Source organism: Micropterus dolomieu, unplaced genomic scaffold (genome assembly GCF_021292245.1).
Source record: "Micropterus dolomieu isolate WLL.071019.BEF.003 ecotype Adirondacks unplaced genomic scaffold, ASM2129224v1 contig_536, whole genome shotgun sequence".
NCBI classification, from domain to species: domain Eukaryota; kingdom Metazoa; phylum Chordata; class Actinopteri; order Centrarchiformes; family Centrarchidae; genus Micropterus; species Micropterus dolomieu.
In genome coordinates this window covers 2,414-14,903 of record NW_025729526.1, presented here as the reverse complement: position 1 = coordinate 14,903, position 12,490 = coordinate 2,414, and the positions used below count along the sequence as shown (strand labels likewise).

Here is a 12,490-nt window from a genome sequence, read left to right as displayed (position 1 = left end):
GCCCTGTGCTCTTCACAGATGAAAGCAGGTTCACACTGAGCACATGTGACAGATGTGACAGAGTCTGGAGACGCCGTGGAGAACGTTCTGCTGCCTGAAACATCCTCCAGCATGACCGGTTTGGCGGTGGGTCAGTGATGGTGTGGGGTGGCATTTCTTTGGGGGGCCGCACAGCCCTCCATGTGCTCGCCAGAGGTAGCCTGACTGCCATTAGGTACCGAGATGAGATCCTCAGACCCCTTGTGAGACCATATGCTGGTGCGGTTGGCCCTGGGTTCCTCCTAATGCGAGACAATGCTAGACCTCATGTGGCTGGAGTGTCAGCAGTTCCTGCAAGAGGAAGGCATTGATGCTATGGCCTGGCCCGCCCGTTCCCCAGACCTGAATCCAATTGAGCAGATCTGGGACATCATGTCTCGCTCCATCCACCAACGCCACGTTGCACCACAGACTGTCCAGGAGTTGGCGGATGCTTTAGTCCAGGTCTGGGAGGAGAGTTGGATCCGCCTATAGTGTGGTTTTCCACTTTGATTTTAAGTGTGACTCCAAATCCAGACCTCCCTGGGTTGATAAATTTGATTTCCATTGATAATTTTTGTGTGATTTTGTTGTCAGCACATTCAACTATGTAAAGAAATGAGTATTTAATGAGATTAGTTCATTCATTCAGATCTAGGATGTGTTATTTTAGTGTTCCCTTTATTTTTTGAGCAGTGTATAACCTAATACAGCAAAGGTGCTTTGAACTTGCTGCCAGAACTCCAAAGACACAGGCATTTGTGTGACTTCAGTTGGAGAAAGGAAGCCCAGGTCACCACATCCTCCCATATTTACAGCTTGCGAAAAGCCAAATCCATCATCAGTGTAATGTTACAAGTATGCTACACAGTGCCAGGACATGGAATGCGCTCAACAAACCAGCTTTAGCACAGAGAAATACATGGATTGTAGAAACCTAACAAAATTATGAAGTGCAGGCATGGAGATGTGTTCTCAGTATTAACCAAAATAAATACTTTCTCCAATTAACCTCCTAATTCCATCTGGAAATCAACAAGCAAATTTCTGGAGTGGCCTCTAGAACGACAGTATTGTCCCATCCATGATACAAATGACTGGGCTCAGCTTTCAGAAATGCATACATAGATAAATGCACGCATTCTACACACAGCCTGGAGCTAGAATTAAGTGGTGTAATTGCTGACAAAACCACAGAGACTTGACACCATCTCACCAGAAAAGAAGAAGATGAGGGAAATGAAATAAGCACACCGACTGAAAAAACAAAAGATAGCGCACACCCGCAGACGGTCTCCGGCTGATACACACTAACACGCACAGGATACACTCACATGCACACTGATGAATTCATTGGTGGACTGAATAGCTAGAGGGTGCAAACTGTTCAAATGTTGCAGAACTATGCCACTTCAGTGCCAGATGAATGTTTTGCCTGTCGTCTGCAGATGCAGAGTGGTATTTGTCATTTGGGACAGCCACAACTGGAGCCATGGTGGGGCCATAGCTGATTTAAAGTGACAGGGACGCAAGGCCATCTTATTCATCACAGGGGAGTGGGCCGCATTCACTGACTCCCAAATTACCGTCCTATTTGCAGGCCCTGCCCCCACTACAACCCCACCTATCACCAGCTGATCTATGGTGTGCCAACAAACACAAACTAGGTGTCATCTTGTTGGGACAAATAGGCAACAACAGACTTAAGGGCAGGTGGTAATCCCTCTCCCATGCTTCAACTGTGTGGTGTTGGAGAATTCATTTTATTGTGCCCACGAGCTGCTGTACAAGCTGTTCTCTCTTTCTCATATTTTATTTGTCTCTCAGTTGCTTTCTTTCTCCGCTGTTAGAACATCTTCTCTCCTTCTTCTCTCTCTCCTGCACTTGAACACGGTGTCAAGAAATACAAAAGTGTGCGGCTTTTGGGAGCGAGAACGAGAAACACTCAACGAGCGTTGTATTCTGACCTCAGGCTGGATTCGTTGGAGGTGAGCAAAAGAGCGGAATAGCATATTTTAGAAAGTTTTGCACCATTTATTAACTTGCGCCTTACCTTGCTGAGCTGACTGCCCGGTGAGCCGCTGTTGTTGACAGTGTGGCATTTGATGTTGAGCAACGATTCTCCCACGGCATCATGCTCTCTGCTTGTGTCCTTGTCAGTGTGGGAGTGGCTGTCAGGGAGCGGCGAGGTGGCAGATGAGGGGGGGCGTTGAAGTGCCGTGCAGGAGAGACCGAAAAAGTTAGACGGCCGGATCAGAAAGGCCTCCAGGGCTATGTTAGCAGATACCTAGGGGGGGCAACACAAAAATTAGGAGTGGGGGAGTGAGAGAGAAGGGTTGGAGGGTGGGAGAAGGAGGGAGGGCAGAGATTTTTATATTAGTCATTTAGCAGATGCTTTTATCCCAAGTAACAGCAGAGAGGGAAAACAATAGACGGAAGCGAGAAGAAACAAAAGGAAGCAATTTATCTTTCGCTTGCCTTATTCTAGCTATCTGCTAGAGAGAGATTAACTTCTCATTATTTTAGGCTGCAAGAAAAAAAAGGTAAAGCTATGGGACATTTAGTCAGATAATCAACCTTTGCCCTGACAGAGTGTGGTCGTGAGTGTCGGTGTTACTGTTTCCAGTCATACCTTAGAAATGACCTGATTGTCTCTGGTCAGCGCCAGGTCGGCAATGCGCTCCACACACTGGACGATCCGAGTGCACGCTCTGGCCTCATTCTGTGCCATCCACAGGATATGCTCCTCCACAAGCATCATGTTGCTGGCTATGTCTGATATGTAGTCCCCAAGCTGCGGGAACACAAGCAGACATGTATCCGTGCACACAATTACGCAGATTGTACGTATAAAAAGCCAACACGTACACACACACACACACACACACACACACACACACACACAGCAAGAGGCAGACTCATCATACACATCAATCATATCCACAACAACAGGCACATTTATAATCTCCAGTCAGAAGTGTGAGGGAGGCAATGGTGGCTTCATTCATTATAGGAAGATTTAATTTAGATTAGCAGCTCCAATGGGGCATAATTGCTTCCTTGGGATGGAAGTTCCCTATTTACTTACTGTACTTTTCATTGTTGCTTCATTTGACTGTTCTTTATTGGATGAATGAAGGTAGTCTCATCAGCAATGTTTTAGGAATGATAAACCTCTAAGTATCTCCTAATATCTGCTCCCGAGTGACCTGTGATGAGTAATTGGACAAGTGGGAGCAAATATTGATTCTTTTCACTGACTATGCTCTGCACCCTTCCCTTCGCACAACCTGACCTTCAGCGTGACGTAAAGCCCTCCGATTGCCTCTGGCCACAGACAGAAGAGAAGTTCACTTAAAGTAAAACATGGCTTTCCCAAGAAGAGATGCATCTTCATAACCATAATTGTCATTCAGGTCCAACGCCGCCACGGGCAAGAGGAACGCGTATGAGGTGAAAAGTTAAGCTGTCTGGAATCGATTGAAGGATTGAAACCAGAACAGCATGTTGCCATGTCTTTTTAAGCAGCCCCTGTTGTCTCTCGCTGACATCCACGTCCAAGTGTCGTAATCTGTTTGCTCAATTCTGGCCCTTGAGACACTGTTGTTACCTCTAGATGAGCTAGTGTTTTTCCTGATAAACCTCATCCTAGCTACAATGACAAATTGTTGCTTTCAGAGAAGCAAATGCAAGAAAATTGAATAGGAGTAACAGCTAGCAATAAGAGTACAGAAGTTCCCCATAAATTGCACGTTACAAATTTGATATAGCAGAAAAATATTGGGATCACTGCAATCTGGAGTCAAAAAGACAGGACAAAGGCCAAAGAATGTGTAGTTCCTTCATAATGTGAGGGGGGGGACGTGGAGGGAGAGATGCAAGGCAGGAATTTGCGACAATTTGCGTAACTCCTACCGCTTCTCAGAGACATACCTCACACTCGATCCACAGACACATATTTTTAGATTAAGTGTGACTTACACTCTCCGAGGATATCAATATCTCCGATCGAGAATAAATGTCCAAAAATCCGCTTAAAGATCATCCAATTAAGACGTTACGTGCTTCAGAATCATGAAGTTTTCAATTTATCTTCAGTATCAAAGTAATTCAGTGATAGTTCTGTACATCCGCGGGCACAATACAAACAGGAACTGCTAATAGCTAATTCGACATACGTTTAATGGTGGCAATTTGGCACAATGTAAACAAACTAAAAAATAGGGCTCAAGTTGTTGCCAACATGGAATGCTGGAGGACACAATTGTCTCAATTTTGTCTCTGCCCCACAGTGTGAGACTTTGAAAACCTCAAAGGAAATAGTATTTTTATTTTTTTTTGTCATGCCTGGAATTCAAGCTTAGATCACATGTCATGAAATAAACTGTCTGCGTGTATCTTTGTTCACTCTTACATCTCTACGCTTTTCCACCAGCCTTGTCAGTCTCTCCACCAGGTGTGTGACAAAGATGACATCCATGACATCTGTGAAGTGTGCCGCCCTGCTGGTGATGGCCACTAACTGTTGGCCTAGAGGCTGAGCATTGGTGGTATTAATAGTTATCTGGAATAAAAAGGAAATTATACAGCAATGTTCAGAGGGGATGAACACACAGTACATCTTCACAATTCAACCCGACATGAAACATGAAACAGCTTTGAAAACATATAATAGATAATGCATCACAGTTGTGCTATTTCATGCTATGCATGAAGTTCTGTGAACTTGATTACTTAATCCCTTGGGTAATGTAAGATTCAACAGCTTGTCGTCAGTTTCTATTATGTATATAAAGGTTTTACATGTACAGATCTGCAAACACCTGCAGGCTACAGATGAATCAGAGGAGATGTTATATGAAATTAACAAATCTTGCAGCTAAACTGTAGATTGGCAAATATGTAAAAGTCAACATTGTGAACATCCTACTAAACTTGATAAATCAGAACAGAATCAAAGAGAATGAAAAAATAGTCAGAATCCCAGCACAAGGTCATCGTACGTATGGATACCTGTGTGAGGTCATGCAGCTCGCGGGTCAGTTCACTGGCATACGGGCACTGAGTGTAGTCCTCTTCGGCCCACCGTCCAACACGGTCACAGCTCCGCCACGCCTTCTTCTCCCTCTGTATGGAGTGGGGGGCAGAGCCAAAGGTGGCAGGAGCACAGGGCAGGAAGGCCAGGATGCCAGCTAAAGTCTTTGGCCACCTACCACATAAGACATCTCCAAATTATCATGAATGAAATATGTTTAGTAATCTACACTTACTGCACCACACCACAATTTCATACTCCCCATACTTATATTTGATTTACAGCTGGTTCTAATTATGTTTGCAGAAGACTGCCAGATATCCATACTTGATTGTGAAACAATGTGTTGTCTTATTTATGACATCTCTAGGAACTTTATTCCAAACTTTACTTATTAACTGTAACAATCAACTTTGTTGTTGTTCCACTTTGTGTACAGTGTAACTAAAGATGTCCCACCAATTTTACACATCAAGTTTAGGTAACTTGTCAGGGGCACTTAACAGCCAGGGAAGGTCTAACAAATTGAATCATGGAAAATGAAGGATTTGTTGTTTTGGAGCTTAACCCATATTAGGGTCTAAAAGTGAGCATTTCTCTGCCTCTGCTGTTCTGTTGACCAATCATCAGTCTTTCACAAGTCCCACAACTTTATGAAAGCGCAATACTAAACTGCTGGAGCACCCCTTTAATGTAGGAAAGTGAAAATGCAAAAGGATGTATATATGCGGAAGGACCCTGTTCCTGCCTGCTCCTTCCTAAAGGGGAAAATCAGCCTAAAAGAGTAATTACAAGTGTTGTTCGTATGGCCATGCAAAGTTCAGTGAAGTCTCCTCTGAAGCAAGAAATTACTTTCTCAATAATGTCATCAAGAGCCAATTCCTGGAGCTGCTCTACTGACCAACCTGTGATAGGGGCCAGGGTGATTTTATGAGGAAATGGAAAATTTTCATTTTCTGGGTAATGCCTGTTAGTGTTTCAATAAAATAAAGCTCATTTGAGTGTTAAAAGTCAGCCAAACATTCATAGTCCACTACATTAGCCTCCATTTCCCAGATCATAAAAGAACTCCAGGTTTTCTCTCTTGGCGGTGCTGCAGATTAAAGGTCTTATTTTTGTGCTTCTGCAGCTTTAGGAGGGAGTTGTTTGTGATCACACATATTGATCAAATGGTCTACAATCTGAAGGGAAACAGGCATCTTGTGTTTTTCTCCTTAAGGTCACATCAAAATCCAACTGCAGAAAAGTAGCTGAAGTAATGCTTAATGTGGCAACACTTTCTGACTTCATTTAAATGAAAATAAAGGAGCGCCGCACTCAGGAGGCTGGTAATCTGTTCTTAGTGTAGAGATCTGCCATCCCGCTGGTCTCTACCCCATGCTATTTTTTCCCCTCTCTCTCCATCCACGTTGTCGCAGCAGCAGCGGCAGCAGCAGCTACTTAGTAATAAATGGCGTTAATTTCGCCCCCAACAAAAAAGGGGGCTCATTTTCCAGCCCATTACTCCAATGCCCCCGGCAGAAACAAAGCCTCTGTGCTGGCTGCACTGGAAGTGGGCTGTAAAGTACAGCGGCTACAAAGGATCATACACGACAACAGCACACCCACGGGGGAGGAGAGGTGGAGGATGTGAGTGTGCGTGTACAACTACAAGGTTTAAAGGTGGTCATAAGTAGTGGAGAACAGCAGGAAGGAGGATAGATGGAGGGCTAGGAGTGTTTTTGTGGTGTTGTGTTCCTCTTTTTATGTGAAACCTCAGTCATTTTTTATAGTCTTGCTATAAAGCTGGACCACATTGAGCCGTAATGATTGTGGGGGTTTTCATATCACATATCCAATTATTATTGAAATATATGAAAGGCTTTACTGTACATACTCAATTCTGGTCTTTGACAGTTAATGAGCCGCATCAAGGGGCAAGGCAGACCAGGTGTGGCAGATTTCAGGTGGAACAAAAACCAGCACGACACCAGCAAGAACCAGACTTAAGTACCTTAACTGCACTGTACATGGAGAGATAATAGCAGAGATTACAGGAAGGCAGGAATTCAATGGAAGTCATGAGGAGTGTTGGGCAGTAGCGTTACTGTAATAATATTACATATCCTAGTAACTAAGTAGTGTAGCTAATTACTTTTCTAAAACTGTAATATTATTACTAGTTACTAAGGCAAGTAACGCTACGTTACTCGTTACTGAATGCACCACCATTGACGTAAATCCACGACTGTGCGACGGCTCAGCGGGACCGGACTTTGTTGTTCATGTCTGCTGAGAGACAAAACTAAAGGAAGAAAGGAGAACAAGGGAGAGAGGTGTTCTTTCCACGGCTGCAAGTAGCTGCTGCCATTATTGTGTCACAGTCTAAGATGCAAAGAACAGTGTCATCTAGTGTAAACTCGACCAGCAAAAAGCTTTCAACCGCGAACAATTCTACATTTGAAGCATCTGCTGAAGCAGCACAGCGACGTGAAACTTACAGAAAGAAAGTCTAGCAGCTGCTGTCATTGATGCTTGGACTCGTCGGGAGAGAGTGGCATTAACGCTTAACGTTTCCTTTTGAATACTGCTCTTATAAATAGGCTACATGTGCAGTAAAATCGCTGTTTAAAAGTCAGGATTTACTTGCTTTATTTTTATTTTTTTAGCCGGTGGCGTTAAGAAACGTTAGGCCTAGGCTATATGCTCTGTAAAAACCACACTCCTTGCTGCTGTTATGAATATGAAGTCGAGGGAGACTACTTTGTTTGGGGGTGAAGGGGGTGGTAGGGAAAGCAGTGTTTCCCATAATTACCCTATAATTGGGATAATTATCAACGCGGACCGCCACATACTGATTTTCCAAATTTTACTAGGCATATTTAAAATCATTTTTGATTAAGGAGCTGTATTGAGGAGCATCTATTCGTGCAGCACCTCCTGGCTCGCTCCCTCTTTCTCTCTCTCTCTCGTGAACACCGCTGCACAAACCTGTCCAACGTTAGAATAACCCCCCCCCCAACCCCAGCCCCCGCTGTCATTCTTTGGGAAACACTGGAAAGTAATATAGTAACATAACTAGTCACTTTTATCACCAAGTAATAAGTAAAGTAATAATATTTCTTTTTTAAGGAGTAATAAGTAACTAGTAATATATTACAATTTCTGAGTAACTTGCCCAACACTGGTCATGAGGGCCATGCTGCCATGCCTCCTCAGTTTGGCCTTATGCCACTCAAAGAATCATGTGCCCTGTGGCCAGAGTGGTCTTGATGCCCCCATCTGATTTCGCTGTTTCCTCCTCAGCCTCTTTCCTGTCAATATGGTTTTTAGACACCAGGGTCTTTTGTTGACATTCTGAATTATTTTTGGGCAACATCAAGTAAAACGCTAGGCACATAACCAGTGGTGAAAATGAACAATATATTATGCCAATTCAAATATACTACAGACAATATTGTTACAAGACCATTTGAACCCACATGGTCAAGCGGCCGTACAGTACGTGACCACTGAGAAGTGACTCACCTGAACTCCCCCTTGTTATTGGTGACTCTGTCAGAGGGGCAGTATGGTGCTGACGTCTCCAGAACAACTATCTCCATTTGCTGAGAAGTGTTGCCACGGGAACTGCTCACCAGGCACTCCCAGATGCCAGCGATGCCCACGTCAATGTTGGAGAGGATGACCTCGCTGGAGGAGGAGAACAGAAGCGTAAAACTGTAAGTGTTTGGGAATATTTGTTTGTCATCGTCTTCTAATGAGATTCAAATGTCTTTAAAAGGTTCGTACAAGGTGTTGGATTAGGATTTAGTCTTGGGTTTAGGATTAATGTAGACTGGGGATTTCTTTTGTGTTAGGACTTGAATTTAGGGTGGTTTGTATTTGTGTTTTTGGATTAGGTTAAGGATTAAAGTTAATCATTCGGTGAGGAGGGTTAAGGTTAGGGCAACATCTTAATAGAATCTGTCGTCAGTGGAAGCACCTCAGCGCGATGGAGTACAAAATCGTGTGTGCATGTGTGTAAATCAAGTTCATTCAAGAGACCCTTGTGCATGTATGTGTATGCAGTGGTTTAAAATGTTGGCCGTGACTTAAGATGATCATTACTCATTCTTATCTTTCCTACTTTGTCACAGTGATTTCTATCTCAATAGAAAATGCCTGATTAAACAAAGGATGGTGAAACAGTGACAACGAGCCAATGCAGGCCATTTGCCAAGGCGACTAATCTTGAGGATTTTACTCCTTATGAAAAAAGGAGAAAAGCCGGCGGAGATTGCTAAGCAACGAACACTATCACCATGGAAATACAACCTCCTTGAGAAATGCCAACTGTTTAATTTCCAAATACAATCCAGATGTAGTTAAATATACACTTTGTTTGTACTTAAAGAGCTAATACCTTTTTGTGATTTAATTAAGCTGTGTGTTCATAATACAAGTCACAGAATATCCACACAATACTGTATAAAGTTTTTAAATGCGACTTAGGAAACAATGTTTCACAAACGGGAATGTGTGACAGTTGACATTAATAATTATAAGTGACAGGCTTGACAAGAAACTGAAATCTTTCAGAGTAAAGATGATTAGCCGCTGAGCGGCTCTGATGAGGAGGAGCTGAAATCCCAGAAAACATTTCTCAAAGGGTGTGAGAGAAATATTTATTCAGAATCATTAAATGCCCTCATTTCATCTGCTTCTCTCTCTCTTCTTCTCCCTTTTCTGTCTCAATATGCTTACTACAAGTACAGCCATTTTAGGCCTAAGCCTGTCCCAACATGCACCAGGCAAAAGTCTGGAGAACACCGTAGCCCATCACAGGACTAACACAAAGATAAACACATTACGGGTGCACAATATATTGACTCAATACCGTTATCGAAATATCATGTTGCCCAATAACATATCGAAAATGTCGCAGAAAGTTTGCAATTTTACATTTATTTTGGGAAGAGATGAGTCCGTTGGCTTATGTTCGATTTAGACCCCTGTTGAAATTTTATTGGCCAGTTGCCCTGTCACATGCAAGTGTGAGCGCACGGGTCCACTACACGAGCATTACCCTATGGAGCATACCACGTGATGTGTGTGTATACTTCAACAGTGTGTGAGTGAAGAGAGAGAGAAATGAAAAAATATCTACTAAGTAAGAAAATGAGTGTGGCTCAGGGAGACAACGAAACGATGGGCATTGAAGAGGAAATGTATCAGAAACAGGGCACATCAACTTTTGTGTTTTTTACGTATGTTTAAGAATATCAAAATTAATATCGTTATTGCAATATTCATGATCAATATTGCAATATCCTATTTAGTCAATATCGCCCTAAAATACATTCACCAGGGCTCAACGTTTTTGGGTTTGAAACTTACTGGCCCCAAGATAATTTTTCCTGTCCCTCCCTCCAAGAGTTGTAATATATCAGCCATTTAAAAAAAAATACTACACAGAGCAGCGGATACGAGTCGCCTCTATCGTGATTGACAGGTTGCCATGGTAGCGACTTGTCAATCACAAGGTAGTTCCGCCCAAAAGCATATGCCGCTTTATCGTCTATTTTCCTCTAAAGAGGACCATAAATTACTAAATGAACATCATGCTGTGTTGAAGAAGACTTGAAACAAGCGACTGTGACTGTAAACTCATCAGGAAAGTGTTTACTTACGTAATAATTCAGGTGAGTAAGGTCATTTTACAATTATTTCTAATAAAACCGGACTTCTTTTTGCAACCAGCGGACTCGTCCAGATTAGACAACGTTGCGCGCCAAGTGCTGCAAAACAACTGCAGGATGTTGATAATGTGAATATTGTTTTTTATGTATTTTTTTTATACTAATGGTTTTGCACTGGCTAGTTCAGAAGTCAGAAGTGAAGTAACGTTAAAACATTAAATAAGTCAATGCTGACATTTGGTTTCACACGAGACACGGGCCCCAGTCTCCTGGCTGGAAGTCCTGTGTTTGTTTGACCTATCTGTCTATATAGGTATAGCCCAGTTGAGGTGTTACCTATTCAACCTTGAACTGCATGTCAAGGTGGACAGAGGACTAGTGATAGTGAGAGACAGCCAGCCTGAGGAATAAGACTGACTCGAAACACAATATGAATTGCATTCTGGTCTATTGAGTGCTAAAATTGGCATTCTTGCCTTCTCTACCATGAATTTCTCCCTGTATGACCTTTGGTCATCAGTCCAAAATAGTGCATTTAGACAGAGGGCTTTGCTCTGATTCTGATGAACATGACATGACCTTCAGTGTTTTAGATAGCAGAAAACTCAGTTTGATCAAACTTCTCTGTAGTTATGCTGCATTATCTTGATGTAATGTCATTGCATGCATTTGACAAGCTATCGAAGACAATAACACAACAAAGAGTTAGATAAGTTATTACAATTTATCCTGTGGGGAACATGAATTTCTGAACCAAACAAAGTGGCAGACTGACCAAACAAACGAGTGGCATTGTCAAACTGCTAACTTAGCAAAAAATTTGAATATACTGTTATTAGCATTGCCATGTAAAGTTATGATCCTTATAGGATTGAGTGAAATAACTAACTGTAGTTAAGTAATCACTGAATTCCCTAAATTACATTTTAAATGCCTATGCCTTAATCATACACTACTAAATATTTAAAGTCTGATATATGTTCAATAAATTTGAAAGTTAAATATAACCCTTCATGAAGTCTGTCAGTCAAATGCTTTCAGTCCTAACTAAGCTCTAGCGTTTAGAATCCACTAGAGAGGTAACGTGTGTATAACTAATAACTGCCACATTAAATCACATTGTTCTCTGGTGTGAACTTGTCTCCACTGCTGTTTGTTTTGCAAGAGAAAACAAACGCAAATCAGAGAGTGCTGTTAACATTCCCTGTGCTGAATGGACCCCATGACTTTGCTCCAATGACTTTCTGTGGGCGAGTTATGAAAATGAATAAAATAAGTCCTGATTTCATCTTCTGTGTTCCACTAAAGCTCTCTTTTCTGATTGCTTTTCTAAAAGGCCCTAAATCAGATTTGAACGCTTGACTGAGATGATGACATTCTGGGATAGAGAACAAGTGTGTATGTCTGTGCGTGTGTGTTACTGCCTGTGAATACATGTGAGGGATTTTGCATGTGCGTAAGTACATTTTCAGTTTTCTGAAAAGCACTTCAGGACATTTTTTAGGTAGTTCAGAAGAGTTTTCGCACCAATCATTTAAAAATTTGGACAGGAGCTTCTCAAAGTACTGTCATTGAGATATATTTTATCCAAACCTTCCTGTAAGTCGAGTCACTGTCCAACACTGTGATGATGTCTCTATATATAATTTACTCAAACATTTAGTTTCAGGGGAAATTCTGAATGGTAACCCTAGCCTTTACCTCTCCTTCACATGCTTATTGTGTCTCACACTCTTTCAGTCACTCACTCTCTCTCTCTCGGTCTATTTCTCCACCT

General features: G+C 42.2%; 1 protein-coding gene across 1 annotated transcript; it reads right to left on the bottom strand.

The window, feature by feature from the left end:
- Positions 1-1,922: 1,922 nt before the first annotated feature.
- Positions 1,923-10,458, bottom strand: LOC123964102 (adhesion G protein-coupled receptor A3-like). Its single transcript, XM_046041210.1, has 6 exons — positions 10,412-10,458; positions 8,561-8,725; positions 5,032-5,227; positions 4,433-4,582; positions 2,651-2,812; positions 1,923-2,305 (listed from the first exon to the last, which is right to left on the bottom strand). The coding sequence occupies exons 2-6, from the start codon at positions 8,635-8,637 to the stop codon at positions 1,964-1,966; spliced, it is 927 nt and encodes a 308-aa protein (XP_045897166.1). The 5' UTR covers positions 8,638-8,725; positions 10,412-10,458; the 3' UTR covers positions 1,923-1,963.
- Positions 10,459-12,490: the final 2,032 nt, after the last annotated feature.

Bases quoted from the DNA above. Each gene is read 5' to 3' on its own strand.
- LOC123964102 (XM_046041210.1), bottom strand. From the start codon at position 8,637: ATGGAGATAGTTGTTCTGGAGACGTCAGCACCATACTGCCCCTCTGAC. The intron at 5,228-8,560 runs GTGAGTCACTTC...CTTATGTGGTAG, and splicing joins AATAACAAGGGGGAGTTCAG to GTGGCCAAAGACTTTAGCTG. The intron at 2,306-2,650 runs GTATGACTGGAA...TGCCCCCCCTAG, and splicing joins ACAATCAGGTCATTTCTAAG to GTATCTGCTAACATAGCCCT.